Source organism: Salvelinus alpinus, chromosome 4, assembly GCF_045679555.1.
Source record: "Salvelinus alpinus chromosome 4, SLU_Salpinus.1, whole genome shotgun sequence".
In the NCBI taxonomy this organism is placed as follows: Eukaryota; Metazoa; Chordata; class Actinopteri; order Salmoniformes; family Salmonidae; genus Salvelinus; species Salvelinus alpinus.
In genome coordinates this window covers 43,541,708-43,556,183 of record NC_092089.1, presented here as the reverse complement: position 1 = coordinate 43,556,183, position 14,476 = coordinate 43,541,708, and the positions used below count along the sequence as shown (strand labels likewise).

The following is a 14,476-nucleotide window of genomic DNA, read 5'->3' as shown; positions in this document are numbered from 1 at the left end:
GCAATATTCTGCTTAAAAGGCTCTAGTCTACACAAGGGGATCTGATGGAGGTTCGTTTGCGTAGTTCTACGTACTTTTGTGCACTTAACTTTTGGAATGTGACGAAAGCATAGCTCCGCTTGTGCAGACTGAAATCACAGTGGTGAGACTTAACCCTCTCTACCCACCTTTATTATCCTCCTCTAATTTCCCTAACGTTGCCGAGTCATCAGTGGTAGCACTGTCACAGAGCCCTTACTCCACAGTGTGGAAAAACCTGTCTGTCTCTCTGCATGTCATACCGCCTCGTTAACATTTAGAGACACCCATTACAGCCAGGACCAGGACACAGTGGCGCAAACGTGTGCATGCGTAGAGGGTTGCTGGAAGGAAGTAAAATGCTCTCTGCTCCCATCAGCTCAGAGAAGTGGCCTGAAAACGGTACATCGCACACACAGAGACCTCTCAACAGACGTCACAGTTCAAACATCAAAGTAGGCACATGTGCCAACCAGCTACTGAAAACCTGGCGCACTGGGAGTGTATGTGTGTGTGAGACACAAAGTGAGTTTGTTAGTGGTGTGTGTGTGTCTTTTGTTAGTCTGAGTAGCTGTAGCTCAAATGTGAGTCCTGTGTGTTAGTGTGGATTGTAGCTCTACTGTGAGTTCTGTGTGTTAGTGTGGATTGTAGCTCTACTGTGAGTTCTGTGTGTTAGTGTGGATTGTAGCTCTACTGTGAGTCCTGTGTGTTAGTGTGGATTGTAGCTCTACTGTGAGTTCTGTGTGTTAGTGTGGATTGTAGCTCTACTGTGAGTTCTGTGTGTTACTGTGGATTGTAGCTCTACTGTGAGTTCTGTCCACCTCCTGACACTTCAGAGGAAGAGAAAACACCAGAGCATTTCTCTGCCTCCCTACCCAAGCAGATACAGCACCCCTATGCTGCTCTGTCCCGAAGGGAGGCCTTGGTGTGTGTGTGTATGTAACTTCAAGTAATTCCTAGAATGGCATAGATGGATATGTTCACTCGGCTACACAGCTGATGCCTCCTGGACTGTTCATTAACACGGTACTTCATTTTGTTTATCTGTCAGCCCCAGCCTCGAACTCAGGCCCTGTGTGTAGCTAACTGACCCTCTCTGCCCATTTATCGCCATTTCCCTGTTGTTGTTGTCTTAGCTGTTTACCCGTTGTTGTCTCACCTGTTGTCTTAGCTCTACCAATCAACACCTGTGATTGCTTTATGCCTCTCTCTAATGTCAATATGCCTTGTATACTGTTGTTTAGGGGAGCTCTTATTGTTTTAATTTACTGTGGAGCCCCTAGTCCTGCTCAACATGCCTCAGATAGCCCACTTGTCCCACCCCCACACACATGCGGAGACCGCACCTAGCTTAATTGGCGCCGCCAGAGATGCAATCTCTCTTATCGTCACTCAATGCCTAGGTTTAACCCCACTGTACTCGCACCCTACCATACCCTTGTCTGTACACTATGCCCTGAACCTATCCTACCACGCCCAGAAATCTGCTCCTTTTATTCTCTGTTCCCAAAGCACTAGACGACCAGTTCTTATAGCCTTTAGCTGTACCCTCATCCTACTCCTCCTCTGTTCCTCTGGTGATGTAGAGGTTAACAGGCCCTGTGTGTCCCCAGCCGGTCTCATTTGCTGACTTCTGCAACCATAAAAGCCTTGGGTTCATGCATGTTAACATCAGAAGCCTCCTCCCTAAGTTTGCTTTATTCACTGCATTAGCACACTCTGCCAACCCTGATGTCCTAGCAATGTCTGAATCCTGTCTTTATCCTGTCCCATCCCCAATTACAACATTTTCCGTCAAGACAGAACTACTAAAGGGGTCGGAATTGCAATCTACTGCAGAGATAGCCTGCAGAGTTCTGTCATACTATCCATGTCTATGACCAAACAGTTTGAGCTTCAACTTTTAAAGATCCATTTCTCCAGAAATAAGTCCCTCACTGTTGCCGCTTGTTATAGACCCCCCTCAGTTCCCAGCTGTGCCCTGGACACCATATGTGAATTGATCGCCCCCCATCTATCGTTAGAGTTCGTACTGCTAGGTGACCTAAACTGGGATATGCTTAACACCCCGGCTGTCCTACAATCTAAGCTAGATGCCCTCAATCTCACAAATTATCAAAGAACCTACTAGGTACAACCCCAAATCCGTAAACATGGGCACCCTCTTAGATATCATCCTGACCAACTTGCCCTCTAAATAAACCTCCGCTGTCTTCAACCAGGATCTCAGCGATCACTGCCTCATTACCTGCGTCCATTATGGGTCCGCGGTCAAATGACCACCCCTCATCACTTCAAACACTCCCTAAAACACTTCTGCGAGCAGGCCTATCTAAATCGACCTGGCCCGGGTATCCTGGAAGGATATTGACCTCATCCTGTCAGTAGAGGATGCCTGGGTGCTTTACTCACCATCTTAAATAAGCATGCCCCTTTCAACAACAAAAAATGAGCTAAGAACAGATATAGCCCTTGGTTCACTCCAGACTTGACTGCCCTTGACCAGCACAAAAACACCCTGTGGCGTACTGCACAAGCATCAAATACACTGCTCAAAAAAATAAAGGGAACACTAAAATAACACATCCTAGATCTGAATAAATGAAATATTCTTATTAAATACTTTTTTCTTTACATAGTTGAATGTGCTGACAACAAAATCACACAAAAATGATCAATGGAAATCAAATTTATCAACCCATGGAGGTCTGGATTTGGGGTCACACTCAAAATTGAAGTGGAAACCCACACTACAGGCTGATCCAACTTTGATGTAATGTCCTTAAAACATGTCAAAATGAGGCTAAGTAGTGTGTGTGGCCTCCACGTGCCTGTATGACCTCCCTACAACGCCTGGGCATGCTCCTGATGAGGTGGCGGATGGTCTCCTGAGGGATCTCCTCCCAGACCTGGACTAAAGCATCCGCCAACTCCTGGACAGTCTGTGGTGCAACGTGGCGTTGGTGGATGGAGCGAGACATGATGTCCCAGATGTGCTCAATTGGATTCAGGTCTGGGGAACGGGCGGGCCAGTCCATAACATCAATGCCTTCCTCTTGCAGGAACTGCTGACACACTCCAGCCACATGAGGTCTAGCATTGTCTTGCATTAGGAGGAACCCACGGCCAACCGCACCAGCATATGGTCTCACAAGGGGTCTGAGGATCTCATCTCGGTACCTAATGGCAGTCAGGCTACCTCTGGCGAGCACATGGAGGGTTGTGCGGCCCCCCAAAGAAATGCCACCCCACACCATGACTGACCCACCGCCAAACCGGTCATGCTGGAGGATGTTGCAGGCAGCAGAACGTTCTCCACGGCGTCTCCAGACTCTGTCACATGTGCTCAGTGTGAACCTGCTTTCATCTGTGAAGAGCACAGGGCGCCAGTGGCGAATTAGCCAATCTTGGTGTTCTCTGGCAAATGCCAAACGTCCTGCACGGTGTTGGGCTATAAGCACAACCCCCACCTGTGGACGTCGGGCCCTCATCCCACCCTCATGGAGTCTGTTTCTGACCGTTTGAGCAGACACATGCACATTTGTGGCCTGCTGGTGGTCATTTTGCAGGGCTCTGGCAGTGCTCCTCCTGCTCCTTCTTGCACAAAGGCGGAGGTAGCGGTCCTGCTGCTGGGTTGTTGCCCTCCTACGGCCTCCTCCACGTCTCCTGATGTACTGGCCTGTCTCCTGGTAGCGCCTCCATGCTCTGGACACTACGCTGACAGACACAGCAAACCTTCTTGCCACAGCTCGCATTGATGTGCCATCCTGGATGAGCTGCACTACCTGAGCCACTTGTGTGGGTTGTAGACTCCGTCTCATGCTACCACTAGAGTGAAAGCACCGCCAGCATTCAAAAGTGACCAAAACATCAGCCAGGAAGCATAGGAACTGAGAAGTGGTCTGTGGTCACCACCTGCAGAACCACTCCTTTATTGGGGGTATTTTGCTAATTGCCTATAATTTCCACCTGTTGTCTATTCCATTTGCACAACAGCATGTGACATTTATTGTCAATCAATGTTGCTTCCTAAGTGGACAGTTTGATTTCACAGAAGTGTGATTGACTTGGAGTTACATTGTGTTGTTTAAGTGTTCCCTTTATTTTTTTGAGCAGTGTAGTTCCCGCGATATGCAACTTTTCAGGGAAGTCAGGAACCAATATACAGTCAGTTAAGGAAAGCAAAGGCTAGCTTTTTCAAACAGAAATTTGCATCCTGCAGCACTAATTCCCAACATTTTTGTGACCCTGTAAAGTCCATGGAGAATAAGAGTACCTCCTCCCAGCTGCCTACTGCACTGAGACTAAGAAACACTGTCACCGCTGATAAATCCACACTAATCGAGAATTTCAATAAGCATTTTTCTACGGCTGGCCATGCTTTCCACCTGGCTACCCCAACCCCGGCCAACAGCCCCCCCCCCCCCCCCCCCCCCCTCCCCTCTAATTGTTCTTCACCAAAATCCAGACAGCTGATGTTCTGAAAAAGCTGCAAAATCTGGACCCCTGCAAATCAGCTGGGCTAGACAATCTGGACCCTCTCTTCCTAAAAATATCCACTGCCATTGTTGCAACCCCTATTACTAGTCTGTTCAACCTCTCTTTCGTAACGTCTGAGATTCCTAAAGATTGGAAAGCGGCCGCGGTCATCCCCCTCTTCAAAGGGGGAGACACTCTAGACCCAAACTGCTACAGACCTATATCCATCCTGCCCTGCCGTTCTAAAGTCTTCGAAAGCCAAGTGAACAAAAAGATCACCGACCATTTTGAATCCCACCGTACCTTCTCTGCTATGCAATCTGGTTTCCGAGCTGGTCACGGGTGCACCTCAGCCACGCTCAAGGTCCTAAACGATCGATAAATGATAACCGCCATCGATAAAAGACAGTACTGTGCAGCCGTCTTCATCGACCTGTCCAAGGCTTACGACTCTGTCAATCACCGTATTCTTATCGGCAGACTCAACAGCCTTGGTTTCTCTAATGACTGCCTCACCTGGTTCACTAACTACTTCTCAGATAGAGTTCAGTGTGTCAAATCGGAGAGCCTGTTGTCCGGACCTCTGGCAGTCTCTATGGGGGTGCAACAGGGTTCAATTCTCGGGCCGACTCTATTATCTGTATATATCAATGAGGTCACTCTTGCTGCAGGTGATTCTTTGATCAACTTCTACGCAGACGACACCATTCTGTATACATCTGGCCCTTCTTAGAACACTGTGTTAACAAACCTCCAATTGAGCTTCAACACCATATAACACTCCTTCCGTGGAAAATGCATGCTCTTCAACTGATTGCTGCCTGCACCCCCCCGCCTGACTAGCATCACTACTCTGGACGGTTCTGACTTAGAATATGTGGACAACTATAAATACTTAGGTGTCTGGCTAGACTGTAAACTCTCCTTCCAGACTCACATTAAGCATCTCCAATCCAAAGTAAAATCTAGAATCAGCTTCCTATTTTGCATTCCTATTTGACTCATGCTGCCGAACTTACCATTCTACCGATCCTTGACTTTGGCCATGTCATTTACAAATTAGCCTCCAACACTCAGCAAATTGGATGCAGTCTATCACAGTGCCATCCGTTTTGTCACCAAAGTCCCATATACCATACACCACTGTGACCTGTATACTCTCGTTGGCTGGTCCTCGCTACATATTCGTTGCCAAATCCGCTGGCTCCAGGTCATCTATAAGTCGTTGCTAAGTATAGCTCCGCCTTATCTCAGCTCACTGGTCACCATAGCAACACCCACCCGTAGCACGCGCTCAAGCAGGTATATTTCACTGGTCATCCCCAAAGCCAACACCTCCTTTGGCCTTCTTTCCTTCCAGTTCTCTGCTGCCAATGACTGGATTGAATTGCAAAATCACTTGTTGGAGACATATCTCCCTCGCTAACTTTAAGCGTCAGCTGTCAGAGCAGCTTACCGATCGCTGCACCTGTACACAGCCCATCTGTAAATAGCCCATCCAACCAACTACCTCTCATCCCCATATTTGTTTTTGTTTTTCTGCTCTTTTGCACACCAGCATTTCTACTTGCACATCCTCATCTGCACATTAAATCTGAAGTTTACATACACTTAGGTTGGAGTCATTAAAACTCGTTTTCAACCACTCCACAAATTTCTTGTTAAAAAACTATAGTTTTGGCAAGTCGGTTAAGACATCTACTTTGTGCATGACACAAGTAATTTTTCCAACAATTGTTAACAGACAGATTTCACTGTATCACAATTCCAGTGGGTCAGAAGTTTACATACACTAAGTTGACTGTGCCTTTAAACAGCTTGGACAATTACAGAAAATTATGTCATGGCTTTAGAAGCTTCTGATAGGCTAATTGACATCATTTGAGTAAATAGGAAGTGTACCTGTGGATGTATTTCAAGGCCAACCTTCAAACTCAGTGCCTCTTTGTTTGACATCATAGGAAAATTAAAAGAAATCAACCAAGAGCTCCAGTCTGGTTCATCCTTGGGAGCAATTTCCAAACGCCTGAAGGTACCACGTTCATCTGTACAAATAATAGAACGCAAGTATAAACACCATGGGACCACGCGGCCGTCATACCACTCAGGAAGGAGACGCGTTCTGTCTCCTAGAGATGGTGCGAAAAGTGCAAACCAATCCCAGAACAACAGCAAAGGACCTTGTGAAGATGCTGGAGGAAACAGGTACAAAAGTATCTACAGTAAAACGAGTCCTATATCGACATAACCTGAAAGGACGCTCAGCAAGGAAGAAGCCACTGCTCCAAAAACGTAATTAAAAAGCCAGACTACGGTTTGCAACTGCACATGGGGACAAAGATCATACTTTTTGGAGAAATGTCATCTGGTCTGATGAAACAAAAATAGAACTGTTAGATCATAAGGACCATCGTTATGTTTGGAGGAAAAAGGGGGAGGCTTGTAAGCCGAAGAGCACCATTCCAACCGTGAAGCACGGGGGTGGCAGCATCATGTTGTGGGGGTGCTTTGCTGCAGGAGGGACTGGTGTACTTCACAAAATAGATGGCATCATGAGGCAAGAAAATTGTGTGGTTTATTGAAGCAACATCTCAAGACATCAGTCAGGAAGTTAAAGCTTCGTCGCAAATGGGTCTTCCAAATGGATAATGACCGCAAGCATACTTCCAAAGTTGTGGCAAAATGGCTTAAGGACAACAAAGTCAAGGTATTGGGGTGGCCATCACAAAGCCCTGACCTCAATTCTATAGAAAATATGTGGGCAGAACTGAAAAAGCGTGTGCGAGGAAGGAGGCCTACAAACCTGACTCAGTTACACAAGCTCTGTCAGGAGAAATGGGCAAAAATTCACCCAACTTATTGTGGGAAGCTTGTGGAAGGCTACCCAAAACATTTGACCCAAGTTAAACTATTTAAAGGCAATGCTACCAAATACTAATTGAGTGTATGTAAACGTCTGACCCACTGGCATTGTGATGAAAGAAATAAAAGCTGAAATAAATCATTCTCTCTACTATTATTCTGATATTTCACATTCTTAAAATAAAGTGGTGATCCTAACTGACCGAAGACAGGGAATTTTTACTAGGATTAAATGTCAGGAATTGTGAAAAACTGAGTTTAAATGTATTTAGCTAAGGCGTATGTAAACTTCCGACTTCAACTGTATATCACTCCAGTGTAAATTCCTAAATTGTAATTACTTTGCTACTATTGGCCTATTTATTGCCTTACCACCTTACTTCATTTGCACACACTGTATATAGATTTTTCTATTGTGTTATTGACTGTACGTTTGTTTATCCTATGTGTAACTCTGTGTTGTTGTTTTTGTCACACTGCTTTGTTTTATCTTGGCCAGGTCGCAGTTGTAAATGAGAACTTTTTGAAGAGATCTGGGATAGATAGCACTGTTGACTCAAGGAGGACCAGGAAGCAATGGATTATTTGGCTCATCATAATGCTATTTTATGAAACAGTTGGCATTTTAAGCGCATCTCAAAAGTCTAGTTGCTTCATCTTGTTGTTTGCGCCGCATTAAAAGCTCTATATCATTATTAATATGAGGTACTGGGTTAGTGGACCAACTCAGTGACCTTGTGGTTAGTGTCCACTCTGAGATCGGAATGTTGGGAGTTCGATCCCCGGCCGAGTCAAGACTGTAAAAATAGCAACCAATGCGCCTCTGCTTGGCACTCAGCATTAAGGAGATAGATTGGGGGTAAGGCCCTGCGATAGACTAGCGTCCTGTCCAGGGGGTCTAATTGTACATCAAGCTGCCTCATGCTACAGAAACAGGAGATCTGCTCCTACAAGCTGTTCCAGCTCAAGGCTACTTACTTACTGGGTTGGCGGTACACTTTTTGAAAGCTCTTTCCCGAGAGAAATAGGGAGAAGGTCAGGGTGGAATCATACCGAATGGCTTGTGGAACGTTGAATTGCGGAGCACTCGGGGGTGGAGCAGCTTCCTCCCTCTCTTCATCTTCTTCGTGCCCATCGTCATCCTGCCCATTCACTATTAGCTCATCATCCTGGAACTGAAGGGGTAAAAAGAGTGAGATTCAGAATGAGATTTTTTTAAAGAGAGACTTGCAGATATGATCCCATAATCCTCCTCACCGTCTCGAAAAGCTCCTCCAATAGCTCGTTCACTTCCTTTTCTGAAAGAGAGGGAGAAAGAAAATAGTTTTTTTGATTTTTTCCCTTGAACAAAATGGAATATATATATATATATATATATATATATATATTCCCTATATATATATATATATATATCTGTGGTTAGGGTTGATGTATGGAAACAATATTACAGAGACTCACTGGTGATGCGTACGGCCCGGTCGTTCCTGTAGTCCTCTCGGTCAGGCTCATCCAGATCCTCCAGGAAATTATACTCTGGGTCGTCATCATCATCACCCTCTTCTGAGAGAGAAAAGAGAAGGTGGAGGTCGCGAGAGACAGAAAAACAGTTATTTTAAACTGTTTAAAAGTGAAGAAAGGTATATGGCCTAAGGGTAAAATGGCTGTCAACACACACAACAATAACCAGTGAAGACGAAACGGGAAAGATGAGGCAGTGTGGGGGAGACAAACAGGAGCAGAGCAGTGGGGGGAGTCAAAATGAGCAAAACATGATAGAGCAAACAGAGAACAATTAAACCAGCAACACACACACATCTCCCGTAAAACGTGTACACACACACACAGGTTAAATGCAGCTCCATCTGTCTCAAGTCTACCTGCTTCACACTTTTCAGTGTTTGGAGGAGTGCCAACTTTTTGTGTATTTCACTAATGAAGTATTTGCTCCAGGAAAAACTGAATTCAGGGCCCATTTTTGAGAATGATGTAAAATCCTGTTGCATTGGTTTCTACATGGTTGGACCTTTCCATTTCAATAGTACACCGCCCATCCTTGAATCCTCCCTCATCATCCCTTTCTTTGAATCCTAACCTTCATTCTCCATGTCGGATGTCATGAGGCCCTGCAGCCACTCGCTCCAGTCGCGGTCCTCCAGGGCCAAGCTGTAGTCGTACATGTCAGGCGTGATGTCAGGGGCATGTAGCTCCGCTTCCAGCTTGCCTAGGGGCACGTTCCTCAGGGTCCGTTTGGAGCGGGTACGACACGCCACCAGGCTAGACCCTGCACCTCCAGTCAGAGGCTGGAAACAGAGAGATGGAACCAATGAAGAAAGAGATTCACATTGACATTGGTCCTGATAAGAGTCAGGTGATTTCCTGGTATAGCTGAATAGTCTGCTAGTATTCATGGGTTGAACGTTTCGTCACAGTATTGTTTTGAACATTCTCTTGAGGACTGATGACCGAATGAACGTTCTACTCAATGCATTGTCAATGGCGGTGATGAAGACTTCATCAAAAGAGCATTACAGTTGCTTGAAAACCCTATGACATTTCAAAAGGAGGCAAATAATTAGTAGGAAAACCTTTTGTCATAATTGTGATGTCGCCAGATTGACTTTAGATGCAGTATAACTTTATCTAGCTAGCCAGCATTGCTAGCTATTTTTGACAAACTTTGCTAGCTAATGGAAACATTGCCCTCTCTCTAAAGTAAGTTCGACGACATAATGATGGAAAAGTTGTTTTTGACTAATTATTTCCTACTTTAGCACTGTCATCATATTTCCAAGCCACTGTATTGTAATTTAGACTAAATAGGCATTAGCCCCCGTCCAAAATGACTTGGCATCAGTCGGGGACCAATATGGCTGTGGCGTCTGTAGAAAGTTCTTAAGTTCTTAACAATGGCAACGATGCGACTAAGTGACGGAAGTGCGACCCATTAATAGTTTAACAGTTTCAGTACCTGGAAGGATTCGGTGCAGATGGGGCTGAGTTCCAGCTCTTCCTCCACTGCGTGAAGCTTCTCCAGGAAGGTACAGTCTTGGGCCCTGAGGGGCCGGGAGGGGCCAGTGGAAGATGGGGGTGGAGGGGGCCCCATAGGAACAGTCTCCACCCTCAGATGTCTGGGCTGCCTTGGCTTCTAAACATAAACCAAGACCAACATTACAGTACACTCATACTCATCCAGTGCACATTGTAAATATTAACTCAGTCAGTTAACTCTGACCCTGTATATAGTATGTTAACATACTTTCTTGTATTCTTATTTATATTTCTTGTATGTTGTTGTTCTACCTTATGTTATCTTTAGTATTACATTTGTATTGATTACTGCATTGTTAGGTTTAGAGGTGTCAAGAAAGGCATTTCACTGTACTTGTGACAAAAAAATTATAAAATGATAATTGCATTCTTTCCCCCCCAATTATTTCAATAACTTTCAATCAAAGGCCAAATGCAGAGGTGCGGAGTGTTACCTGTCTGGGACTGTCAAATCTGTCCTCTTCACACTCAGAGTGTCCAGGGGTCCTGGGCCTCGCCCCTCGGGCACACCGTGGGGACGAGGCTGTGCTGTCCACATCACTCCAAAACATCTGAAACGACAATGTCACAGGCATGACATCGTAGTCACGTAGCACACACTTTTGACTGATTGAAAATGCTCTTCCTCACCTCCTCTGTAGTCTCATCCTCCTCATCCTCATCGGGGCAGTACTCTTCATCAGAGGAGTCCTCCTCCTCCTCCAGAGGGATGTCAACAAACTGGGGGGGCTGGGGAGAGGAAGCAGGGAGCGAGATGAGAGGGAAAGAGCGAAATAGAGAGAGAAAGCAACAGAGATGAAACAACAGTGAGGAGTAATAAAGTATTTGACATGACACTAGCACTATGTGTGACAGGGACATACCTTCACTTCAAGGGCCCTTTTGATAGGAGAAATATTCCAGGTGGGGATCCCCTGCAAGAGAAGAGGAAGCCGCTTTAGACTATTGAGATGAATCCAGGACAGAATATTAAAAGGTAGCTAGCTGCAAGTTGTGTTACTGGAAACCCACCACCCCCTTTTCTACCACCTCCTTCAGTCTGGAGCGGGTCATCTTGGGCTCCTGAGGGATGCAAATAGAAGATAAAAACATAATTCAGGCAGAGGAGAGAGAAATTATTAAAAACTTGCAAGTGATATCAGCAACCAATTTCTGAGTTGTACTGTCAGTATAACTTGCTGTATGTTGACGCTTACAAATAGGGGTAGGTCCTGCGTCTCCTGGATGGCTGCTTTCATCATGGCCACTACATGCTCGTTGGTTATCACCTCCTGAGGGCAACATTCACAGGTGTCAGTCAAAAATGTTCAACACTAACGTTAATACTTAGCAGTTAGCATTAACCCCTCTTTTGCCCGGATTGAGACTCCAGGTAACTCACATGGAGGATGGTCCGTACGTTGACAGAAGTCAAGTTGTGTTGCTGTGACTTCCTCTCCAGATCCATATCCAGCTGCTCAAACTCATCCTCCTCACTGTCACTGGATGAATCTTCCGACGACCTTTTTCCAGCCACGGAGTGTCTCTCTTCCTGCCCATTGTCTAAAGTGCTCTTCATTTTCGAGCTGCTCTTCCTCGTTGACAGCCTCTGGCCCCCACAATCCTCTCCATCTTCAGACAGAAGTAACGAATTTGTGCACATCAAAACAGAAACCCAATTCTCATACACTAGAAATCAGATTCTGTGTTTCCAAAATGGTGGGTATGTCCACTTCCTATAAAGAAGGGATAAGCAACTTTGATGGGGATGGGGGCCAGAATAAATCTGAACTCCTCATGATGGGCTGCAGTGGCTCACGGGTCTGCATACCAACATCCATACCCACACATGCAGTCAGAGCAGGCCCTAGACTTTTGGGGGCCCTAAGTGAAATTGTTGGGAGCAAAACATTTTAGCAGCCCCCACTCTTGACAATGGAGAGAGCTAATTTCCTTAAATTCCACACATTTTGCCAAGGGGTGTGAAAGCATTTTGCCAAGGGGTTTGGAAAGCAAGTTTGCTGCAATTCTACATATTTTGTCATGGGGCAGAGAGAAGATTTAGCAAATTAATAACTAATTTCAAGCAAATCTTTTTAAAAAATTGCCACAGGGCAAAGAGATAAAAAATTCGGCTTTACAGCTAATTTCCTGCAATTATACTAATTTCGCCATAAGGTGAAGAGAAATTATTGCAGTTTTGAATATGATATCTGAGGGTTGTCTGGGCGGGGGGGGGGGTTGGAAATTGTTCTTGTTTAAATCGGCGTGTCACAAGAAGCAGAGTTGAGAAGCTCACCTAAGGTGATTACCAGGCCCAGTTCTGTGTCCTCCTCCTCTGCCTCAGAGGGGCTGGGAGATAGCTGACAATCTTCCCCATTCTTAAGCTGGCCTGCAGCAGACACAAAACAAAGATTTCACAATGAGATAGGAGTTAATCACATTCCCACCACTGAAGCATGTAAAACCAATAAATGTAAAACCAATGAAATGCCCTTGCACATAAACTCCCACATCCCTTCATATCTCAGCAACACACTATGCGTTACTTGTCATCCCTCTCTCTAGTTCTCCATTCCCCTTCCTTTTCTCATCCCTCGTACCTGAAGCAATGGTCCTCTGCTTGAACCTGGGAGAGTGTCTCATTGGTGACAGCCCATCTGTGACCGTCATCCCACAGCCCTTTCCCTTAGCCGGGGTGGAAATTGAGATATGTCTGTTAACAGAGAGAGTGCAGAGTGGACCACCATTGGAGATCTGGGGGGCACAGGTTGTCTCATCCCTCTTTAAGGCTTTAGAACGCATGGGCCGTGGTTCTGGGGTGCTCGATTTGCGTTTCTGGGCTTTCATGCTTCGAGGCCTGAAAGAACACAACAGTTTAACGTTACAGTTACATGAGGGGGCTAACGTTAGCAGACAGTAAAATATACTCTGTCATAGAATATGACAATATGATGAAATATTTGCAGTTGTTACTAGCTAGACAAAATGTATATAGCCGAGTAAAACAGCTAACGAATGTGTCCCATGTGTGTGCAATCCAAGATACTATCTAGCTAGCTGTTATTATCTAGCCAAGTTAGCAGGCTAGTGTTGCCGCTTTCTCAGTTGCAGTACAAAAAGCACAACCAAGTCAACACAGCTATAGAAAACATTTCTTACTAGCTAAAATAATCGTATTATACAAGTCACGCTAATGACCCTGAAGTAGTTGTTTGGGTAGTTAGCTAGCTAGCTTGTGTTGTTGTTATTAGCTTGCTGGCTAACGACGTATATTTGTCAACAACAATCCTTGTGTGTTTGTGTGTCTCGGGAACTGGACGCCCGACTTTTCTAGGTTGACAGTACATTGACCTTTCAAATTTAGTAACTTTCTTGGTGTCACTTACCCGCAAATAGGCATTTAGTGCCATGAGAAGATAACGAACTAAGCAAATCTCAAAATAATTTACAGCGCCCTTTCCCGCGTGTCACAGATAAATCCACCCCCAATTAATTTCCCCATAGCATTAGAGATCCTACCTCAAGTACAGTGAAAGGTTAGACTATTCAATTCACGTTGTTTCAGCAGCCCACATTAAATGTTTGTGTTATTAACCACACACAATCTTTCAAGTTGATTCACCAGGTTATGTTTTCTTACAGTGGTTTTAATGGATGGAGGAAACGTTGACAATGGCACGTGCGCACATGCACACACACGCACTTAGATTATTTATTCGATTATTTGTCGTGGTTGTTTTTGTAAAAAAATAAAAATAAATAACACCCCAAAAAATTACTCTATTTATATTACTTATTTGGAGGGATCTGGATAATCTTGCACCTTCATACCTGAAACAAACCATATGACAGCAAAGCTGCGAGCTACTAGGAATGGACGCTCCCAAAGACTATTATTACGCACCTCTATTATGATGCATCGTTCCAGAATATTTGGAAAAGCACCAACACAGAATATGAATATGGAATAAACATAGCCACGGATCAAACCTAAAATAACTGTTTTATCAACAAACTTCCATTGAAAGTCATTTTTTAAATAAAATCTTCTACATATGAATGCCTGAAATGGAAACTGTGAGTATTA

The 14,476-nt window shown here is 44.9% G+C and overlaps 1 protein-coding gene across 3 annotated transcripts in view; it reads right to left on the bottom strand.

Annotated features, from left to right (window-relative positions):
- gon4lb (gon-4 like b) overlaps positions 1-14,017 on the bottom strand; it is a 33,071-nt gene extending 19,054 nt beyond the window's left edge. Inside the window, exons 1-14 of one of the 3 annotated variants that reach the window (XM_071397393.1) lie at positions 13,909-14,017; positions 12,990-13,246; positions 12,686-12,778; positions 11,789-12,018; positions 11,604-11,678; positions 11,419-11,469; positions 11,271-11,321; positions 11,038-11,136; positions 10,842-10,958; positions 10,328-10,504; positions 9,452-9,659; positions 8,818-8,919; positions 8,617-8,657; positions 8,413-8,534 (exon numbers count right to left, since the gene is read on the bottom strand). In XM_071397393.1, the coding sequence (XP_071253494.1) occupies positions 8,413-8,534; positions 8,617-8,657; positions 8,818-8,919; positions 9,452-9,659; positions 10,328-10,504; positions 10,842-10,958; positions 11,038-11,136; positions 11,271-11,321; positions 11,419-11,469; positions 11,604-11,678; positions 11,789-12,018; positions 12,686-12,778; positions 12,990-13,236 (1,613 nt within the window). In that variant the 5' untranslated portion in view covers positions 13,237-13,246; positions 13,909-14,017. The other 2 variants (XM_071397390.1, XM_071397391.1) reach the window with 2 other exon arrangements.
- Between the last annotated feature and the right edge of the window lie 459 nt (positions 14,018-14,476).